Source organism: Halichoeres trimaculatus, unplaced genomic scaffold (assembly GCF_033239565.1).
Source record: "Halichoeres trimaculatus isolate MK-OKI-2021-1 unplaced genomic scaffold, fHalTri1.1 fHalTri1_scaffold_20, whole genome shotgun sequence".
Classification (NCBI taxonomy): domain Eukaryota; kingdom Metazoa; phylum Chordata; class Actinopteri; order Labriformes; family Labridae; genus Halichoeres; species Halichoeres trimaculatus.
The window spans coordinates 17,843,715-17,862,703 of record NW_027437198.1 but is presented as its reverse complement, the minus strand read 5'-3'; the positions used below and the strand labels follow the sequence as shown (position 1 = coordinate 17,862,703).

The 18,989-nt window shown below is 41.5% G+C and overlaps 1 protein-coding gene across 1 annotated transcript in view; it reads left to right on the top strand.

Annotated features, from left to right (window-relative positions):
• col5a3a (collagen, type V, alpha 3a) overlaps window positions 1-18,989 on the top strand; it is a 51,246-nt gene that overhangs the window by 12,245 nt on the left and 20,012 nt on the right. Inside the window, exons 5-30 of the mRNA XM_074696486.1 lie at window positions 5,100-5,222; window positions 6,645-7,079; window positions 7,671-7,790; window positions 7,901-8,017; window positions 8,099-8,152; window positions 8,260-8,301; window positions 8,463-8,525; window positions 9,598-9,672; window positions 9,876-9,959; window positions 10,071-10,127; window positions 10,430-10,483; window positions 10,593-10,646; window positions 10,760-10,813; window positions 11,373-11,426; window positions 11,677-11,730; window positions 12,248-12,292; window positions 13,464-13,517; window positions 13,694-13,738; window positions 14,490-14,543; window positions 15,071-15,115; window positions 15,493-15,546; window positions 17,349-17,393; window positions 17,627-17,680; window positions 18,301-18,345; window positions 18,526-18,579; window positions 18,670-18,777. Coding sequence (XP_074552587.1) covers window positions 5,100-5,222; window positions 6,645-7,079; window positions 7,671-7,790; window positions 7,901-8,017; window positions 8,099-8,152; window positions 8,260-8,301; window positions 8,463-8,525; window positions 9,598-9,672; window positions 9,876-9,959; window positions 10,071-10,127; window positions 10,430-10,483; window positions 10,593-10,646; window positions 10,760-10,813; window positions 11,373-11,426; window positions 11,677-11,730; window positions 12,248-12,292; window positions 13,464-13,517; window positions 13,694-13,738; window positions 14,490-14,543; window positions 15,071-15,115; window positions 15,493-15,546; window positions 17,349-17,393; window positions 17,627-17,680; window positions 18,301-18,345; window positions 18,526-18,579; window positions 18,670-18,777 — 2,043 coding nt within the window. The remainder of the gene's footprint in view (window positions 1-5,099; window positions 5,223-6,644; window positions 7,080-7,670; window positions 7,791-7,900; window positions 8,018-8,098; window positions 8,153-8,259; window positions 8,302-8,462; window positions 8,526-9,597; window positions 9,673-9,875; window positions 9,960-10,070; window positions 10,128-10,429; window positions 10,484-10,592; window positions 10,647-10,759; window positions 10,814-11,372; window positions 11,427-11,676; window positions 11,731-12,247; window positions 12,293-13,463; window positions 13,518-13,693; window positions 13,739-14,489; window positions 14,544-15,070; window positions 15,116-15,492; window positions 15,547-17,348; window positions 17,394-17,626; window positions 17,681-18,300; window positions 18,346-18,525; window positions 18,580-18,669; window positions 18,778-18,989) is intronic.

The window sequence follows — 18,989 nt, the reverse complement described above, 5'->3', positions numbered from 1 at the left end:
TTACAGGTGTTGTTCAATGATTTTCAATAAGATAAGATTGGAACATTGAAGGCATATGCTGTCAGTAATAAAAAATAAAAATTGGTATTGGCATGTCAGGCTTTTTAAAGATCGGTGATCAGTGATGGGTCAGGGAATTGTGACCGGTGCACCCCTACTAAGCAGTGGTTTACAGTTTACTGTGTCAGTGTCTTGGATAGATCCACGTACAGTATATGGACATTTGTAAGAGCAATGGCAGCAGTAGAGGTTCTGGTACCAGTTCCAGACCAAACTTAAATAAATCACTGAAGGTGTTTTTATCTTGTAGAAACAGCTGTAACTGCAAATTCACCCAGCTTTTCAAGATCTAATCCAGGACTTAGAGTCTGGAAATCAGGCAGTGTTTGTTTAACTCCATGGGATCTTCACCTTTAAGTCAGCGTTTACAGCGTTCAAAATGTCAGGGTATGGATTGGATAAAAGATTTATTTTCCAAAATAGGAGTAACAAGCGATGCAATATCATGAGCTGCAAGCTTTAAAAGATAAGGATCCAGATTGTCTGAGCCTGCAGACTTTTGGTGGTTTATTTCTTTTACAAACTTTGTCAGCTGATAAAGGTTTGAAGTCAAACACATCCAGCTCTATCAAACCATGTGGTGTACATACAGACTGAATAATCTGACAAGGAACTGTGGAGCTTGTCCTGATGGTCTTCATTTCATTCCTGTGTGTAGATAGGATTTCTGAGTTTATTTCTCTGTTCATGTTGAGCTTGTAAAGCTTCTGATTTGACAAATTCTGGCTTGAGTTTATTGAGTAAAGGGGCCTGAAAAGCTGTTTGATCAGATAAGATAACTAATTTATACTGCATCCTAACCAAGAGGCACTGATTTCCACTTTTTAAAGATTCATGTCAGGATCTCAAACTAATCAAATATGTATACTCCTGGAGAACAGTTTGATAAAAATGCAGTGTATAAAAGGCAAATTGGACTGAGCACCTTCGATAACTTGCATCACCTGTTGTATCTCTACAGTTTAATTCAATCTGGTGAACTGAGAGAAAATGGTGGGATGAGAACAGAGTAAAAATGTCCTCTGTGATATGGTGGAAACCTCCCTCACCTGTCTTTAAGCTGCTTAGGAGAAGATTTGAAAGGAAAATAAGGGGTCAAGGAGCAGCAGGGGTCTTCTGTCAATCAAGTCCTGCAGAAACAAAGCAGAGCAGAGGAGAGAAGGTGTTTGGGAAAGAGTGAGCTGAGGGGAAATTGCTGTTCAGACATGCCCAGCCTCCTCATTTCCACTGCAAAGCCTAGAAAACACATTCTCTTTGCTTTTTGGATCAGTCTGTTTACATCTTTTGGCCAGAGATGTGTTGATGGGAGTATGAACAGCCAGCTGTGCATTTGGACAGAGCGAATATGATTGACGCTGGTGTGTGTGTTTTGTCTTCTGATTGTAAATGCATCATGTGGTAGTCATTCCAAATGCTTCTGCTAAAAAATAGAGATTAAGAGGCTATTTAAAGCTCAGTTAAAAGGCATGTTCAGGTTTATATGACATGCTGTAAAAAAATAAAGAAGAAAAAAAAGTCAGTCCAAGCTCTGAAAGTGATTCTCTCTTTTCCTTTGCAGTTATATTTTAGCACAAGTCATTCTGTGTGTGTTATACGACAATATGCAACCCATGCTCTGCTGTCACTCTCACTGAGGCTCCCCTCATATTCCTCTTTTAAAGCATGAAATAGAGATCAGCTAAAGCCACCTCCCTGCCATGTCCTCGGGCTCTGCATCTGCTGAGCAATGGAGCATGAAGGAAAAGGAAGATGGACAGTGGTGTTGCTCAAAGCCAAGCCCAGAAAAATGACCATCTTTCCAACTCTTGTTCACCTCTGTGTACCTCGCAACCTGCAACAGGAACTTAAGAGTTGAAGGAAGAAAACAGGAAGGGGTTTAACACTCCCTGCTGGCCTGATAGTCAGAAATCACTGCCTCCTTTACTGTACAAAGAGAATGTCCTCGAAACGGACGAATGACCACCTATATAGCCATTGGGTTCTGCGAGTCGTCCGTAACAGCCGTCTTAACTCTGTCCATAGTGTCATTTTACCTTCCCTATACTCTAAGTGAACCTTAGTTGCTGCTCTCCTGCTATCAGTTATCCTCCACTCCCTTTCCCTCCCCCCGACAGGCAGCCCAGTTTTAAAATAACTTTATATCCCACTTCAGTTGAGAAATGTGTCTCCTTTTGGGCTCAATAAATTTCCCTTTTCAGAAGTGCTTGAAGACCATTTAATCTTTGGCCTCGCTCCAAAAACACTCCCATGCTCTAATGTATCATCATACGTGAAGAGTTACGATGATGATGCTGAATTTATGGTGACTACTAATACCTCTAAGAGTTTCTGGTGGTCAGATTGATTCTTTAGTCCAGTCAATGCACTGTCTGTGGTTTGCAGCACAGACAACCAAATGATGAATAAGGATATCTAGATTTTTCAGATGTCAGACTGTTTGCTTTTCCTTTCATACAGCTCTTGCAAGAAAGCATTCAGTTTGTATTCACAGCAGTAAATATTTAATGTCACTATGTCAGTTTATATTTAAGCATCAGTGTCCTACACCTCGGGTGAGGCTGGTGCCAAGAGGGAACAGATTAAGCAGGCTGACCTCTGGGCCTCTGTTCCCAGGCCCTGGGTCTTTGGGAAGAGGCCAGTGTTCCGGCCCAGTCCTCCCAGTGTGGGAGCTCAGCGTGGGAGCCTTGGGACTGTGGTCAGCCACTAATGCCTCTATTGCTTCCAGATTGTCTCCAAGAGTTCAGTGTTTGAATTCAACACTCTGCTTTCAACTGCAGCGAAGCAAACTTGAAACTGTCTTCAATCTGGTGGTGCTGCTGCTTCTTGGCCGCTGTGTCCCCCGTGTGTGTGTGTGTGTATGTGTGTGTGTGTGTGCTTCCAACACCCCGACTGCTTAGATAAGATCCAGCCCTGCGTTTATTTGTATGGAAATTCAGACCCTTTCTGTCTGGATGAGTTCAGGAAATAGAAAGTATTTTTGGCTTGCTGTTGCAGGCATGTTGAAACCATGACTTGTCAAGCATATCATGAAAGAGCTGTTTTATTTGACTGTTTAGCAACCCCTGTCGATTTACCACACAAATCAAACGCTCCCATTAAACCAGGCACGGCTTCTTTTGGTCACATTTCGCTAGGTAACGACCCATAATGACTCATATCTGATTCTGTTTAGATGTTTTTGGTTAGTTGCCAGCATCTGTTGCACTTGAATTAACAATCTCTTGGCGTCAAAAAGCTGTTTTATGTCTGTGACTTTGTTATATGATTGTTGTTCCTTCAGTTCTAGTGACTCACATAAAACAGACCGTTTTCTACAGGTTGTAATCTGATTAAGGCATTGGACTTGAATATGTAGCATGCCATGTTTGGTCTAGTCTGTTGTGATTTGGTGAGGCGACATGGTTCATAGCTTGCTGGCCCCACACTCCTTATTACAGACCACTGGAGAGATCACAGAGCTAACCCTCCTTTGCCAACATGTGACCATGTGCAGGAATATGCGAGTATGAGGTGTTTTCCGTTTCATCATGTCCCCAGACGTCCTTGCCCTGTCCTTAATGAGAAAAAGCAGCAAACACATCAACTTGGGCAAAACTTGACTCTCTGTGTGTTTCCAGAAGAGACAGCCCCTGCTGGGCAAAGAAAACCAGAGAAACTTCCCTGTGGAAGTGTCGGCTTTGATCTTAAATTGAGATTGAATTAGATTGGATTAACTGCCTGTTGCCTTTCTCCTGCTCCTTCTCCCTGTCCGTCACCTTAAAGTGCAATAATTTAATTTGGCTTTTGGCCAAAATAAGGAATAAAAAAGAGGATAAGTGGATAACAACTCCTTTCATCTTTGATGTATTATCGCATAAATGATTGTTCCATAGTCTTTTTCGCTCATACACCGAGTCATACTCTGGGTTGAGATTTACGGCTGATAAGGGATGATGTCCTCTGTATTAGAGGATATGTGAGCTGGTGGTGGCTATGGGAGAAAAATGTGTTTTGATTTACTTCACCTCTGGCCACTTAAGCCTAATTAAAGAGATTACAATGGAAATATAATCACCACAACATCCAGCAGTTAATCAGACTTGATTTATCCCAAATCATTGCATGGCTGTCCCTGAGTAACATTTCACCCGGCAATATGTTGCAATGGCCTGTCAGTTACATAGATCCGTTTCACTAATCCAATCTAAACCTTGTCAAACACTGTGCTGTGGGGCTGCCTGCATTTTGTTTATATTGAATTACTTTCTGACTCATTTCTCAGTCAGTGAGCACTGCAGCACAGTTATTTTTACCTCGAGTTAATCTTTACATGTGTTTTAAAGCAAATTTTCATTTTTGCTTTTGAAACAAATGTATTGTAATCTTTTCTATCGTCAATAATTTAAATCTTCTTGAATAAACAAAGTGTTTATGGCTTAAAAGTTTATACTTCAATAAGTAATTAATACAAAAGCAATCTAATACCAGTTTACATAATGCACTACCTGTAATATATTGATATTATGTGCAGAGAAGACTGGAGTGCTGTGCACTGGAAGGCAATTAAGGTTAACAGAGGCCCTTGGCTGAGTGCTGCAGGGTGCAGCAGTGCTGTCTCTGTGCATGTTTGTGTGTACACACTGGCTGTGCCTGCAGGGTGGGATGGGAAGTGAGAGGTCCTGACAAGGGGGTGAGAGAGAGCTATTTGACTGTTTCATGAACACAATAGGAGCTCTCCTGCAGTTAAGGGAAAACAATAACGCTGTAGACTGTAGCGATTTTTACCAGAGGTGACAGTTTGATTATGCTTCTGTGTTACAGATTGCTTAACATGTGGGTAGGCTGACAGTTTAGTTGTTCTCATTGTGTCTGCTGTGTTAAAGGTGTTTTGATGCAGGTTTAGTTTCCTGATCTTGAAAAGTGTTTTCACAGAGCAGCTGCTGCTGCTGTTTGTTTCTGTCAGAGAGATAATTTAGCTCTTCCTGTATATCTGGCTGCATAACATGACACTTGTTTGTCCTTCTGTCTGCCTGTCTGTCTGTCTGTCTGGGTAATTTCAGGGAGAAATTCAGCAACTACTGATTCTCAGGGATCCCCAAGCTGCTGCCAGTTACTGTGCCAACTACATACCAGACTGTGACTCTGCTCTGCCCTACAACAGCATAGCCCTGGAGCTGCAAGAGGTCAGTACTGCCGCCACCATGAGTCAATGCCTACAAGATAAAAATCACACAAAATCTCCTTCACTGGGTCATCTTATGAGTTATCGCTTTGGGTCAACCAAAGGTTGAGAAAGGCCAATACATCTAAATTCAGTCTTATTTGTCACTAAGTGATTCCCTGGGAGCTTCTGCATTTTAAAGGAAGTCTAAGGCAACTCGAGGAGCTTCTATTTCTAGTGCTCATGTTAAAACATCTTCCTGCTCTTTATGTAACGCCTAAATGAGCCCGCTTCACAAGCCAACCAGAGCCAGCCGCTAACCTACAGTACACGCCTCCAGACCTGTATGATTTACAAGCAACAACAACCTCAGCCAAGAGGAAGTCTGAGTACAGCGCAAGTGTGCTGCAAAAAGAGACTTGAGATTAAGGAGGAAAAGGCCATCAGTCAAAAGAGAAGTCTCTTCTTTTAAATGCTGCCAACAGTGGAGCATTCTCAGGGTCAGGATCAGGATGCACACAGAGAAACAAACTCTAAAGAGTGAAGAGTCGATAACTCTGACATGATATAATGAGCCTCCTGCTTCCTCAGGGCATTCATAAAGTTATTGAATCAGTCATTGATATAAATGATTTCTATGGCTGTGTGTGAAAGAAAGCGATAAGGAGGAAGAAGGAAAGAGATGTGTTTGTATGTGTGTGTGTGTGTGTGTGTGTGTTTGTGTATAGTTGAGCTCAAGCAGAATGATTTAATGTTCTGAGTCTGCTTTATTTTTATACGCCACATGCATACACTCATACATTTGCATCATGAGTCTGCTCGAAACTGTGTGCACCCTGATTATTGATTATCCCCCAGAGATGGTTCCTCAGTGGAAGCATACAGTCATTTGGATTGTCCTCCAGCTGGATTTTATAACAACAGCTGAGCAACGAGGTCTGAATCCAGAACATGTCAACATCTGTCCCCCCACTGACCTACTTCCCATCATTCTCTCTTACACGCTGACCTTGTTTACAAGTGGATCTAAATCACATCACTGATGTCTTTAACAGACTTGGCCTTCAGCGTCGTTTTCAGGCACAGGGAAATTCGTATCACTGACACGCAATGGGAAACTCTCTGCAGGATGACTCAACTAGTATTTGTCGCTTGCCAGAACACACTGAGAGTTAGCACCTCTGTAGAGCTAAAGACAAGGTGACCTCTGACCCTGCAAACAAATATGGCCTCTGCTTTGACTGAAAGGAAACAGCTCTACATTTGTTTGTCTGTTCTCATTTCATGTTTGCTTTAGGTTTTTAACAGCTCAGTGGGGATCTTAGTAGGTATTCAACCCTGTGAGGGTAACATGACCTGTTTGCATCATTTTACTACATCTTTTTGAGTCATTCACATAGTGTTTATCTTCTTCCCTCATCCTGAACTCCTTCTTTCATAAAAGAAAACTCAACTTGGTGCTGATTCCATGATGCAAAGTGACCAGCCTAGTGAACCACAGGAGCACTCTGAAGCGGACACAGGGAGCAAAAAGAACAAAAAGAAGAGGGACAAAGGCTCGAAAGGAAAAGGCAAACGCAAAGGCAAGGGCAAGAAAGGATCAAGAAAGAAAAAACATGAGGAAGAGGCTCTTGAAGATGGCTTCCTCAAGGTGTCCACAAATCTGCCTGAGTACCTTTCCCAAGAACCTTTTAGGCCCACAGAGATGCCGGAAATGAAAAGCAACCTAGAGAGCGAAATTATCCCGAGCGAAGTGATCCTGAATGAAGTGTCCGAAGACAAGACACACACGGAGAAGCCTACACATGAGCCTGATCCGTCAACTGAGACCCTTACAGTGGTGCCCAGTGCATTGCCTGAATCAGAGGTCACAGAGGAGGTAGACATGTTTAGCTGTAGACCCCTCCATTTCCAACTCCCTCCTCCCTAGTCTAACCAATCACTCCTTAATACCTCCTAACCATAGAGAGCACCTCTCATCTTCTCATCGCCACCACCACTAACCAGCACCATCCTAATCAAAACAGTGTTTGAAAAGTTTTTTTTAATGCTAATCTGCAAAATGAGTTTCAGTTTTGCCACATATACTTTATGAATATGCCATCAATTTTTAACTCGCTTCACCAAAAACAAGGATGTTCATGTTGATAATTTTCTTTTCACCAAGTAAACTAATTTTCATGCTGCTGCTGTTAATGTAGCTCTTGCCGTCTGTGCTCTGCTGCTACCTTAATGCGCTGTAGTCCATCAGCGAATTGCATTCCAGCGCCGCAATTAACTCGCACACCTGTCAACCTGTAGCCTGGATAATCAACACTTTCCCGTGGAAACCACCTGTTATGCTAACATTCATATTGTACATTACTTAATGCGCATTAACTTGTCAGCGCCGGGCGCTAATGAGACATGCTCAGTGTCCCCTGGTTAACCTTTTGCTGTGACTCATTTATGCCTGTTCATCGGCCTGCAGGAGAGCAAGCCAGTGAAGAAGCCAGTGGTGGAGGAGTATGGCGATGACCTTTTCGCAGACCTCTATGATGATCTCTCTGTTTCCACGGTAACAGTGGGTCCAAATGTGACTGAATATGAGGTAGGTCTAAGCAAATTCATCAAGTGTCCTCACCTCAGCTCTGAAACACCCAGGGTTTGTTTTTATGCTCACTAAAGACATCACTTATGGAGGTTTTCTTCCTCTCACAGACTCTTGAATATGAAGATTACAAGAATGACACGGAGTCGTCATATGAAGAGTATGAAATCTATGAAGATGGCTTTGACTTTGCTGAGCGGGAAGGAGCGCAGACGTGGGACGGAGAGGTGAATGCTGATATCAAGTGAATGATCATTTCTTCAATTGACTGTGTGGAGTGGTTCTATTCATGTGTTTCTCCTCCTCAGGCTGGCATCAGAGCAGAGAAAGGCCAGAAGGGAGAGCCAGCTATTATTGAGCCGGTGAGCTGCTCGCAGCGCTGGAGGAGTAGTCTGATGGCTTTTGATATGATTATGGAAATGATTTGATAGTCTCCTAATGTACATGCCTTTTCTTGTGCTTGTTCTAGGGTACATTAGTGGAAGGACCTCAAGGAATACAAGGGCCACAGGTAAGGCAACCTCTGTCTGAAAGGAAATAAAAATGTAACATGGCTGATTTTGAACGCATATTAACAGACAAGTCCTTGACAATTATTGAAATTATTAAGATATAAAAAAGAATACTCATCAGGATTTTCTTTGTTTTAATGCTGTGAATGTTTCCACACAGGGGCTCGCAGGCCCAGCAGGTCCAACAGGCCCTCCAGGACCCAGGGGAGATCCTGGTGAAATGGTAAGCATCGACTAGTCTTGAGTCAGTGAGGTAGTTTAATCCCAGTTTAACCCTTTATTTAAAGCTTTAACTGTAACCTCAAACTCCAACCTGTCTGTTGGATTACAATGTCCTGGTTTAGTCCCGAAGTGAACCTGCTGGACTTTGGGGCCGGATGCTGACTCACACATGCTTGACCTGATTTTTCTTCAGTGTGTGATTGTTTGACAAAATGTATTAGCCCATGATTCATCAGAATTGAACCGACTCCAAGGCACACATGCACAAGCCCACAGATGACAGATGCTCTGATGGTTGTTGATCATTTTTGTCATTCTTCTTGGCAAAGATGTTGGTGGTGTTGGTGGTGTTGGTATGCAGAGGAGTCTGGCTTACAGAAACATTTATCTTAAGTCATGTACACCCTTTTAGTAACTTTGTATAGTTCAGATTTAGCCCTTCATAAAATAAAATATATTTAAGACGTCTCTGTGTGTCTCATGTTTGTCTACGTCTTAAATTATGCTTAATCAAGATGCCTTTCAGTCTTTAGTAGCAATAACTTACATGTCACAAGTCTTTTTCATTCTCTGTTACTTACTGGAATTCATCTTGTGATCTCTGTTTATTGCATCCTCTGGGTTATTAAACCCTAGATTTATAGAGCATGTTATATTAAATGTATCTAATCACTTAAAGATGATCGTATCGTAACATTTAGAGTTCTTTATAAATTACATCAGCTGTAATCTAAAGGTTATAATATTTACGACTCGATGAGACCTCACATGACTCGTTTGAATTTATGTTTTTCCAGTGTGTAAACAGCAGATAAGATTATGTGCGCATGTTATACGCTAAGCTGAAGCAGTGCAAAGGTTATTTTCACCGCGATAAGACTCAGGGTCTTCTTTCCCCCCACTGAGACTCACTTCTTATTTATCTCTGTTTCTGTATCTCTCTTTCACACACACACACACACACACACACACACACACACACACACACACACACACACACACACACACACACACACACCCCATCATTCACACAGAAGCTGATTCTTATCCCTTTCTGCGTCTTCTCTTTTCAGGGTCCCCCAGGACGTCCTGGTCTTGCAGGGGTTGATGGGATCCCAGGTCCCCCAGGAACACTACTGATGCTACCAGTAAGACCTCATATTACACTCATGCTTTCTCAACTCACACTCACACACAGACACACTAGCCCAGTACACGTACACACTCACATCAAACCTTTTCCCAGTGTTGAGTTGTGACTTAACCACAAGGGGGGGCTGTGTGCTTGAACTTCATTTACATTTTGGGACTCCTGCAGCGGGGGACTGATTCCTCTTTGCTTTAACTCCAGTTCCAGTATGGAGGTGATTCCCAGAAAGGACCAGTGGTGTCTCCCCTAGAGGCTCAGGCTCAGGCTATCTTGCAACAAACCAAGGTAGACTACTCAAAAAATCTCACTCCTTGAGATGATTAATTCAATATATATGCAAAGTCCAAATTTCCTATTTCCAGTCCACATGAACCACCATGTTTTGTTTTTCTTCAGCTGTCACTAAAAGGGCCTCCAGGTCCGATGGGTCTTGCAGGGCGACCTGGACCGCTGGTAAGCCACATGCTCTGACCTTTGCACAATTTGCATCAACATTTGTCTCAACTTCACATTCAGTCTGACCGGACATAACCTCTACCCTCCTCTTCCTGTCCTAATCTCATCAGTATGCACGCTCAGTTTGTCCAATTTGTTGTGATTGTGAAATCACTACAGGGTTGCAAAAGTGAGGTGAATTCTAAAATGATCTGCTGTTTGCTCATTTACATTTGTTGGTTTAATGCTACTGAGTGAAAAGTTAAACAGCTGCTTCACATCGTCTTGTGCTCAAATGAGATTTTGTTTCTATTCTGCAGGGTGCTCCAGGTTCCAGTGGGCTCAAAGGAAGCAGCGGAGACAGCGGCCCTCCCGTAAGATCAGACGTTCTTTAACCACAGTATAACACTGTAAACATCATGTTATTTGTTGTTACACTTTTTCCTCCACCTTCTTACATTTTCATGTTCTTTATCTTTTAAGGGGCCACATGGGTTGCCTGGTCCTCCAGGAATCAATGGAAAGCAGGGAAAGAGGGTGAGATATCTTGGGTATTACAAGTGTCAGCACTGAGAACCTCTGTGGCTGAGTATTGTGATAAGAGCAGAACATAAATAAAACCTATTTAAAGAAGATTGTGTATGTTATAGGGGCGTGCTGGAGTGGATGGAGGTCGTGGAGCTCCAGGCGAAACAGGCGCTAAGGTAAACTCTTTGATGCGTCACTGCACTGGTGGAAAGTACGAATACATGAGATTATCAGCACATGAAACCCAGAGATTTCTTGTTCTGACAGAGTATTTTTTTACAGTTACATACTTTTTTCAGGCAGTGAAGCTGATATTAAATGAAAAGTTTCCAGTGTCCGAGATCACAACAGTAACCCACGTGTACAAGCAGTAAGGTCTTGTTGGATTCGGCTTTTCTTCACAAGTGTGAGCCTTTGGGTCTCCAGCAGCCCTCGGCTTATTATATGTATTGACGACGAGGCAACTCAATACCTAACAGCTGCAGGAAGAGCTTAGTAAATAAATCAGGCTCCCTTGATACCGGCTCTGACAGAACAGCAGAGTCTTTATCAGTCAAAGCAGCGTTTTTAGCAGACCTACAGCTAATGTGAAAGCCCCGTCTCCCCGACACATACACAGAGCAGATGCTAGGTTCTGCCAGGGGAGACTTTCACTACAATTCTGCTAATGTTTACACATTACCGTATGTGTGTGGCTTCAGGCTTTAATGCACTTGCTTCTCTATTACTTTTCAGGGTGACAGGGGTTTTGACGGCCTGCCAGGTCTCCCAGGAAACAAGGGACACAGAGTGAGTTTGATATGGTGGCTAAAAAAATGTATTAATACCATCATTTGGGCACTAACTCACCAGCAGAGAATGCATAAATACCTTGCACACATGATACAGCAGATGTTTATTTGCATATTGTGATATTGCTGATTGTTGAGATTTCTGTGATGCCAGCTGATAACAGAAAGCATTTGGCTGATATTGCTCTGTTACAAACAGAAAGGACCCAAATATCTCAAGGCTAGCCGCTAATGCTTTTATCTTGTAGGGGGACAGAGGAAAGCCTGGTCCTTACGGGCCTGTTGGAGAGCCAGGAGAAAAGGTGAGTGTGCAGAACTTTACTTGCAATAGAAAGCAGGACCTGCAGCAACACTTTGTTGTCCTTACTTTTCCTTTTTTAAAAGTTTAAAGGAAAACCTCCAGTTCAAAGAATCAGTTCTGCAAATCATTCAGATGTTAAGCATCATAGATCAGAAAGGCTTTTAGGGAAACTAATCCTAAATTCTTGACGTTTCTGATTCTGCAGCACCGTTCTTTGCTCATTTAGTGTCAGTGTTTGCAAAAGACATGAAAGCAAATCAGTGCATCCTTCACATGGAATCGAAAATTTGAAAGATATGAGCCCCATCAAGATGGTATCAATCCATGCAAGAGGGGAAGTTCTGAGAGCAGTCTATTAGTCTTTGCTCCAAGATAGTTGAGCCTTATCTGTCAGGCAGCAAATTTCTTTAATGAGCTATTTTCACGGATTATGTCTGAGGGGATATGAATGTTTCCTTGCCTAGAGACCATGTAGAAGGGTGCAAGTGATGAATCTGTCCCCTCCTTTGTTGTTTCAGGGATCTGATGGTCCTGTGGGGCCAAGAGGGCAACCAGGCGAACCCGTAAGTACCATATCTGGATGAATACAATACTCTATCATAATGAACAGACATTAAAAAAACATGAGTGGATATATTAATAAAGGATTGGATTTTAAAAGTATCCTTTTACAAAACCCTTGTTCTAGGAGTAAAATCACTGAAACAAAAGATTTCTGAGAGAAACCTTAAGGGGATTTTGGGAGATCACTGGATTTAAGCTCCAGCTGAAGTTGCTGCCAAAGTCTTACAGAAGAACTTACACTCGTGCAACTTGTGCAGTCCGCACTGCACATGCACAAACACAAATGAAGCACTTCAATGTATTTAATAATGTATGACAGCTTAAGAGGAAGGTCAAATCTGATTAATGCATTCTGCACACTGTTCAACCTAGCATAAAGGTAGAAAAGGTCAGTGGAAGCAGGTGTAGACAAACATAAACAATGACCATGAAAGCTCATACGCTGTGCAAAAGCCTGTCATAAAGAAACTTCCAGCAATGTAGCCTTTATCTGTGAGCGTCCACAAAGACCTTAAGATTTGTTATTTTCTGTGTATCTGTGGGGTGAACACCGGTTGATTGGTTATGACTCGCACTCCATCTTTCTCCCAGTAGGCGAGGTTGAAACTCAGTGGGGTTTCTGTCCCTCCAAATGGATCACCCACTGCAGGAAGAAATAGAGTGCCTTAAGACTCGTCGGGAAAGCTGTGTTTAACTACAAAGATACAGGAAGGGAGAGAAGTTGACTGTTTTTAAAGAGAGAGAGGTAGCGATGGGAGAAGTGAGACAGTGAGAGACAAGCGCAAGACTAAAATTTGGTTGGTGGTGGGAGAGATAAGAGAGATGGAGAGAGGGAAGAGAGGGAGCCGGAGAGGAAAGAGATAAAATCCTGGCCCGAATGATTATATTTCCATATCAATCACTTCCCAGGAGATCACAGATGTGGCTTTGGAACAGGTGGCTTGGCCAGCCTACAAAGAGGGAGGCTGACAAAAACAGAGCTTGCAAATACAGGCTCCGAGGCTACCACGTACACACCAGATGCGCCCACACACACTAAAATATATTACATCTCTGCCTGTTTTTTAAGCCCCCTCCTTGGTTCTGGCGCATGATTTTGTATTCCACACTCACCTCACCTCATCATGGATTCAGCCTACCTGCTGACTATTTGCTGTGTTTTGTCTCAAGGGTTCTCGGGGTCTTGTCGGACCAAGGGGGCCACCTGGCCCACCTGGCCAACTGGTGAGTTGACAATGTCTTGATTACAGAATCAGAGACATCGGTCTTTTGAACACTACTATAACGTCTTTATTTGATTTGATCATCAGCGTGACTTTGGGGATAATCCAGGGGGCTGTTAAACTCTCTCTTTTCAATCGTATTTTTGTGACATCCTTTATATTTGATTTTCTTGTCAGGGTATAACTGGAACCGATGGTGTTCAAGGGCAAAAAGGCAACGTGGTAAGTACTGCCTCCCACATAAACACATGACTATACTTCACAAGTGCCTTCCAAAGACTAAAATGGGCTAAAATTTGCTGAATTAAATGGAATGTGGATGGCAGTTTTTGAAATAACTTCAATTAGAGAAAACACAAAAGCTACAGTAACTTAAAGGGGCTGTGAGGAGTTTCTTAGTGAGTTTGAAAAAGTCTCCATCCTAGATAAATGCCTTATCTTAATCCACACTTTAAAACAAGATTAGCGGCACCAACATATGTTATTTTGCTGTTTCAAAGTTTAGTAATGAGAATTTATGTTTTTTTTTCTGCTGAAAACTATTTTTTAATCAATTTTGTAGTAATGGTGGACACAGAACCCTAACTGTCAGACAGAAAAAGGACAGAAGAGCAGAAGAAAGTTAAACGGGAGAGTGATACAGCCCAAGCTAAAGGCTAAAACACAAGCTAAACAAACCATAAATAGATAATGTTCCAACCCATATGCAGCAGTTATTCTGCAGTGGTCTGTTCAAACTTGAGAGTCTATCAATAAAATGAAGAGTGAGGTTACATTGGCTCTGCTTGGTAGATGACTAACAGGACATAAAGACAAAAGATGGCGAGGCAGTCCAATGTAAACAGATCCTTCTCAAAGCATCTTTAAAGTAGATTTTAAAACAAATTTTAAATTAACCGGTGACCGGTCATGTAACGATGGGATTATTGAAAAAAACGTGAGGTTTGTGATTGTCAGTATTTCTCTCTTTTAGGGTCCAGCTGGAGAGATCGGAGCCCCAGGCCAACAGGGAAATCCAGGAGTTCAGGTACTGTACCAACACATCTGTGTAGCCATGCTTCAGACAAACCATTTGTATCATACTTTGCACCATCTGCATACTTATACTTAAATTACCCTCCTTTCACAGATTCATTATTTTAATTTTTAAAAATGGTTTGAAAACTGAAGGTTTTCTTTTTTTATATAGTTGTAGAAAATTCAGACTTTTACGGCAAATTAAACCCTTTTAATAATGTGACTGCATGACACTAAGTGTTTTATCAATGCAAGGTTGTTCTAATAACTTTGTAAAGATTGTGTTTTAAGGGATAAAAGCATTTATCCAACAACAGCAGCAACAAGTAACTTTGAAACTTTTTAATATGTAATCATCTTTTCAGTTTTCTTACCTTAGTCTGTCTCCTTCTCAAAGATAAAGGCACAGAATTTTAATCTATACTAATGTAGCCCTCTCCAAATACTCGTAACACAAAGCCTCATGTTAAACCTCAGCTCCCAGCTTCCCCCTGATCTTGTGACACTTAGCCTGATTGATGCTTTGTTCTGGTTCAGGGGTTGCCTGGTCCTCAGGGTCCTATTGGAGTGCCGGGAGAGAAGGTAGGTACCATGACTCTCACTTAATTTCAGAATTAAAGCTGTGACCTCTTGACCCCTGTCATCACGCACCCAAGGGAAGTCCGCTGAGCTGCAGAGTACGACCTGAGCACTTCTGGCTCCTGTTCAGACGAGACAGGGCTGGACAGGAAATCAATACGCAAGAAACACACAGAGGCACATCAGACACTAGAGACAGCCTGGGCCTGTGCTCATCATGATGCTGATAAGACTGATAAAAGAAATAAAAAGCTAACCTAGTCATTAATGCAGTGTGTTTAGTAGAGGAGCTGCAACATGGGAAATGTAGTCTTTTACAAAGAAGTTAAAGCTGAAGCCACAAGCTTAACTCTTCTTTTCTTTTTTTCCCTCCTTTACAGGGTCCCCAGGGGAAACAAGGCATGCAGGGACTACCAGGCATTGATGGTCCTACAGTAAGCACACAAACGCAATAATGCATTCGTTAACACAAGCACGCACAAAACCACACTACGCATTGATGCTTGAGGAGTATCCATCTACATATGAACAGAGAGGGGAGTGTGCTGCTGCATTACATCAAAACTCAAAACTGGACGACTGTTTTTGAGCTTTATTTGAAGTAGGAACACAAATTTCTCATTAATGATTACGTTTCACATTTTTTCCTACAAAAGAGAGCTAATTCATTTATTAAATGCATAAATAGCTGCTATACCCTCAAATAACAGGGACTTAATCAAGTTTTAGGAAGAGATTTAGACTTAGACAGCCAACCGCCAGTAAAGGATCGTGTACCTCCAGTGCAGAACTTTCAAAATAAAAGCAAGGTGATAATAAAATTTCCCAACATTTGCCTTTTATAGTCTGTATGGGACTACACACAGAGAATCAGGGATCAATGTTAGCCTGTTTAACACTTCAGCCTCAAAATTTGCCTGGATTTTTTTTTTCTTTTGCCTGTTTTGATTATGACAAGGTAAGAAAATGTCCTGTGTGGAAGTGCTTGGCCCAGTTTTTTGGAATGCTTTAAAACTTTCACTTTGGGATTTATGTACATTTTACTGCAAGTTATATAAAGGTAAAATAGTTTAAACTGAAGAAAAACACAAAAATGAAATTTGACTTTAGAGGTTAAGCGGATGAAAAAACCCTGCAATTGAAAATAATTTTAAAAATGTAGGATAAACTTAAGTTCTGAGCAATATAATATTTATGAGTCTTTGTCTCTTATTTTAAAAAATAAAATAAAAAACAAAATAAATGAAAAATAAAAGTCTCCAACAATATCACCAGACATTTCTTTGAAAGTTTTTAGCTGGGCACACACACTGTATAGCATAAACAAGGCAAGGCATATTGTTTTACAAAGGTTGCCACAATACAAGCCTCAAATCATGCTAAGATAGTACAAGACTTAGTGCACTATTTTAAAATAGCAAAAAAAATACATGTGCCATATTACATGGTGCATGACACACACACTTACACTCAAACACAGCATGGTACTCTGTTCTAAAAGGTCACTACATGTTGTAACCACTGAGTTTAGCACATATTATATAAACAGTACACTGTTCTAAAAAGTCACCACACTATATAAGTGTCAAGCTACACATACAATTATGTATACAAAGTAAAAACTAGTAGGAGAGCGCTTTATTTAACCCGAAATTCAACACATCTAACATTACTTTTTGAGCATGAAGTTGCTCCTTCAGTCTCAAACTGAGGTGGAGGTTTTATAACCCATTGGCATTTCTAGACAAACCCAGTTTTTCAGTGCTGCCGCACTCTGTGTGTATTCATAAGTTTCCTTAAATGCCCGAATGAAATTATTGTGATAACCACTTATTGGCTGTAAGAACAACACCTCTACTTTCATAAACTGTTGGAATTTTTCAGACTGTGCTAACCGTTTAGGAATAATGCTTATTCAAAGTGTGTTTGCGCAAATGTGTCTGCGCCGACACATCCAGAGCTGAAGGGTTAAATAATACAAATGTTCGTACAGCACAGTTTTTCATGTCCCGGAGTTAATCACACAGTCCACTCTGATCCATTTTAACAAGCTTCTTGTGATGCTCTGTGTACTGTTTTTCAACGCGTTGCAATATTTATACATCACAGTCTCAGTGCTGCTGATGTTTTTCTTTTTTTAATGGGTTGTTATCAGAAGTCTTCATAAAGGAGTGATACAATTATGATCTATTTACAGAAGTGCTTTGTTAATCTGTTTCATGTTTTTCTTCATCAGGGTCACCCAGGAAGAGAGGGCCCCACTGGAGAAAAAGGCATTCAAGTGGGTAACTGTTTATATGAGGGTTATAGAAAACAAATGAAGTGCAATATAAGGCTGTTTCCTGTGATGTAGTGTTATCGGTAGAAGCTAGTAGTACTTTAAAGTGCAATCATCTTCGTTTTATGAGTGATTTGCTCATAAGAGCCATCTTCTACTTAACATTGCTAAGACTGTAGGCATACAAAAAATATCAGATGTTTTTTTTTGGCTTATTTTGTTTTTTTGCAATGCAGGGTTTACCAGGTGCTCAGGGGCCTGTTGGGTACCCAGGGACCCGTGGAGTCAAGGTGAGTCCCAAACATGATATCAGGTGTAGTAGTGTCCACCGGGATACTTATTCCCCTGCACATTTCATTGAGCGTGTATGTCTACCTGTGACGGACAAGCCGTTTGAGTCTTTGATTGACAGACGACAGGTGGAGGGAAAGCACCTCAGTTCCCAAGGGGACTGCTAACAACAGAGTGAGGAACATGTGACAGATGGGAGGAATGAAAGAGTAAGATAGAGCAGAGCAGTGTGTGTGTGAGTGCTGTAAGTGTGGAGCAGTCCATTCTGGCTGAGTGTGTTTTTGAAATGGTGGAATGGAAGTGTAGCTGTCATGTAATGGCAGTCTGCATAGTGTTTGTTTTTGTCACATTCACACTTCTGTTGTTTTATCTGATAGTTGCACTCAGTGTCCCTCAGGGGGAAGTCTAGCTTTGTCGGCCATCATTTGTAGGAAGTGAAAGTGAGGTTAAAATTTGTGTGTTAATGGAACAACATTAGGTCAAAAGAAAATCAATAAACAATGATACATTATTTCAATTTGATAAGTTGGGGTGTTTCTGGCAGCACTTTCAACCAGTGTTTTCTCTTGGCTCAGCAGTAGATTGTTGTCGAGTTTGGCTTTTTTTCCTCTTTCCACAGGGAGCAGATGGGGTGAGGGGTCTGAAGGGGAGCAAGGGGGAGAAGGTGAGTCTGCGCTGTTCACATTTTTAGATTCGGTAGCTGCCGGACTACAATACAGTGATTCCTTTTAGAGTTAAAAATCTTTTATTGCATACCACAATTCTTTTTAATGTCTTGGTATGATGCTCTTTATGATATAGTCATGTCAGAGAAAACCCTTCATAATTTGGTATTACATCACAGGGAGAAGATGGCTTCCCTGGGTTCAAAGGTGACATGGGCATCAAAGGAGACAGAGTAAGCTTTAAAAAGAAAAATACAGTCACAGGAACTTTTTTACAACTTATTCTCCATCAAAGTGGATATTTAATTACTACTCTCTTTTAGGGTGATATTGGACTTACTGGTCCTCGTGGAGAAGATGGACCCGAGGGGCTGAAGGGCCAAGCAGGATCCATGGGAGAAGCAGGAGCTATCGGTATAGCCGGTGAGAAGGTACGATTCAAAAAGATTGAAATAGAAAACAAGATTGCGGCACATAAAAGGAGGGAAGGGGATCAAATAGGCTGGCAAATAACAGTGTAACGCTTTTCTCTGGCTGCATAATGATGCTAAAGCCATTAGAGTGGTACAGCTACTGTAGATCTCCTATATCTGAGGATTTTCTTCCTCTTTATTATATGCTTTCAAAAAATCAGTACATACAG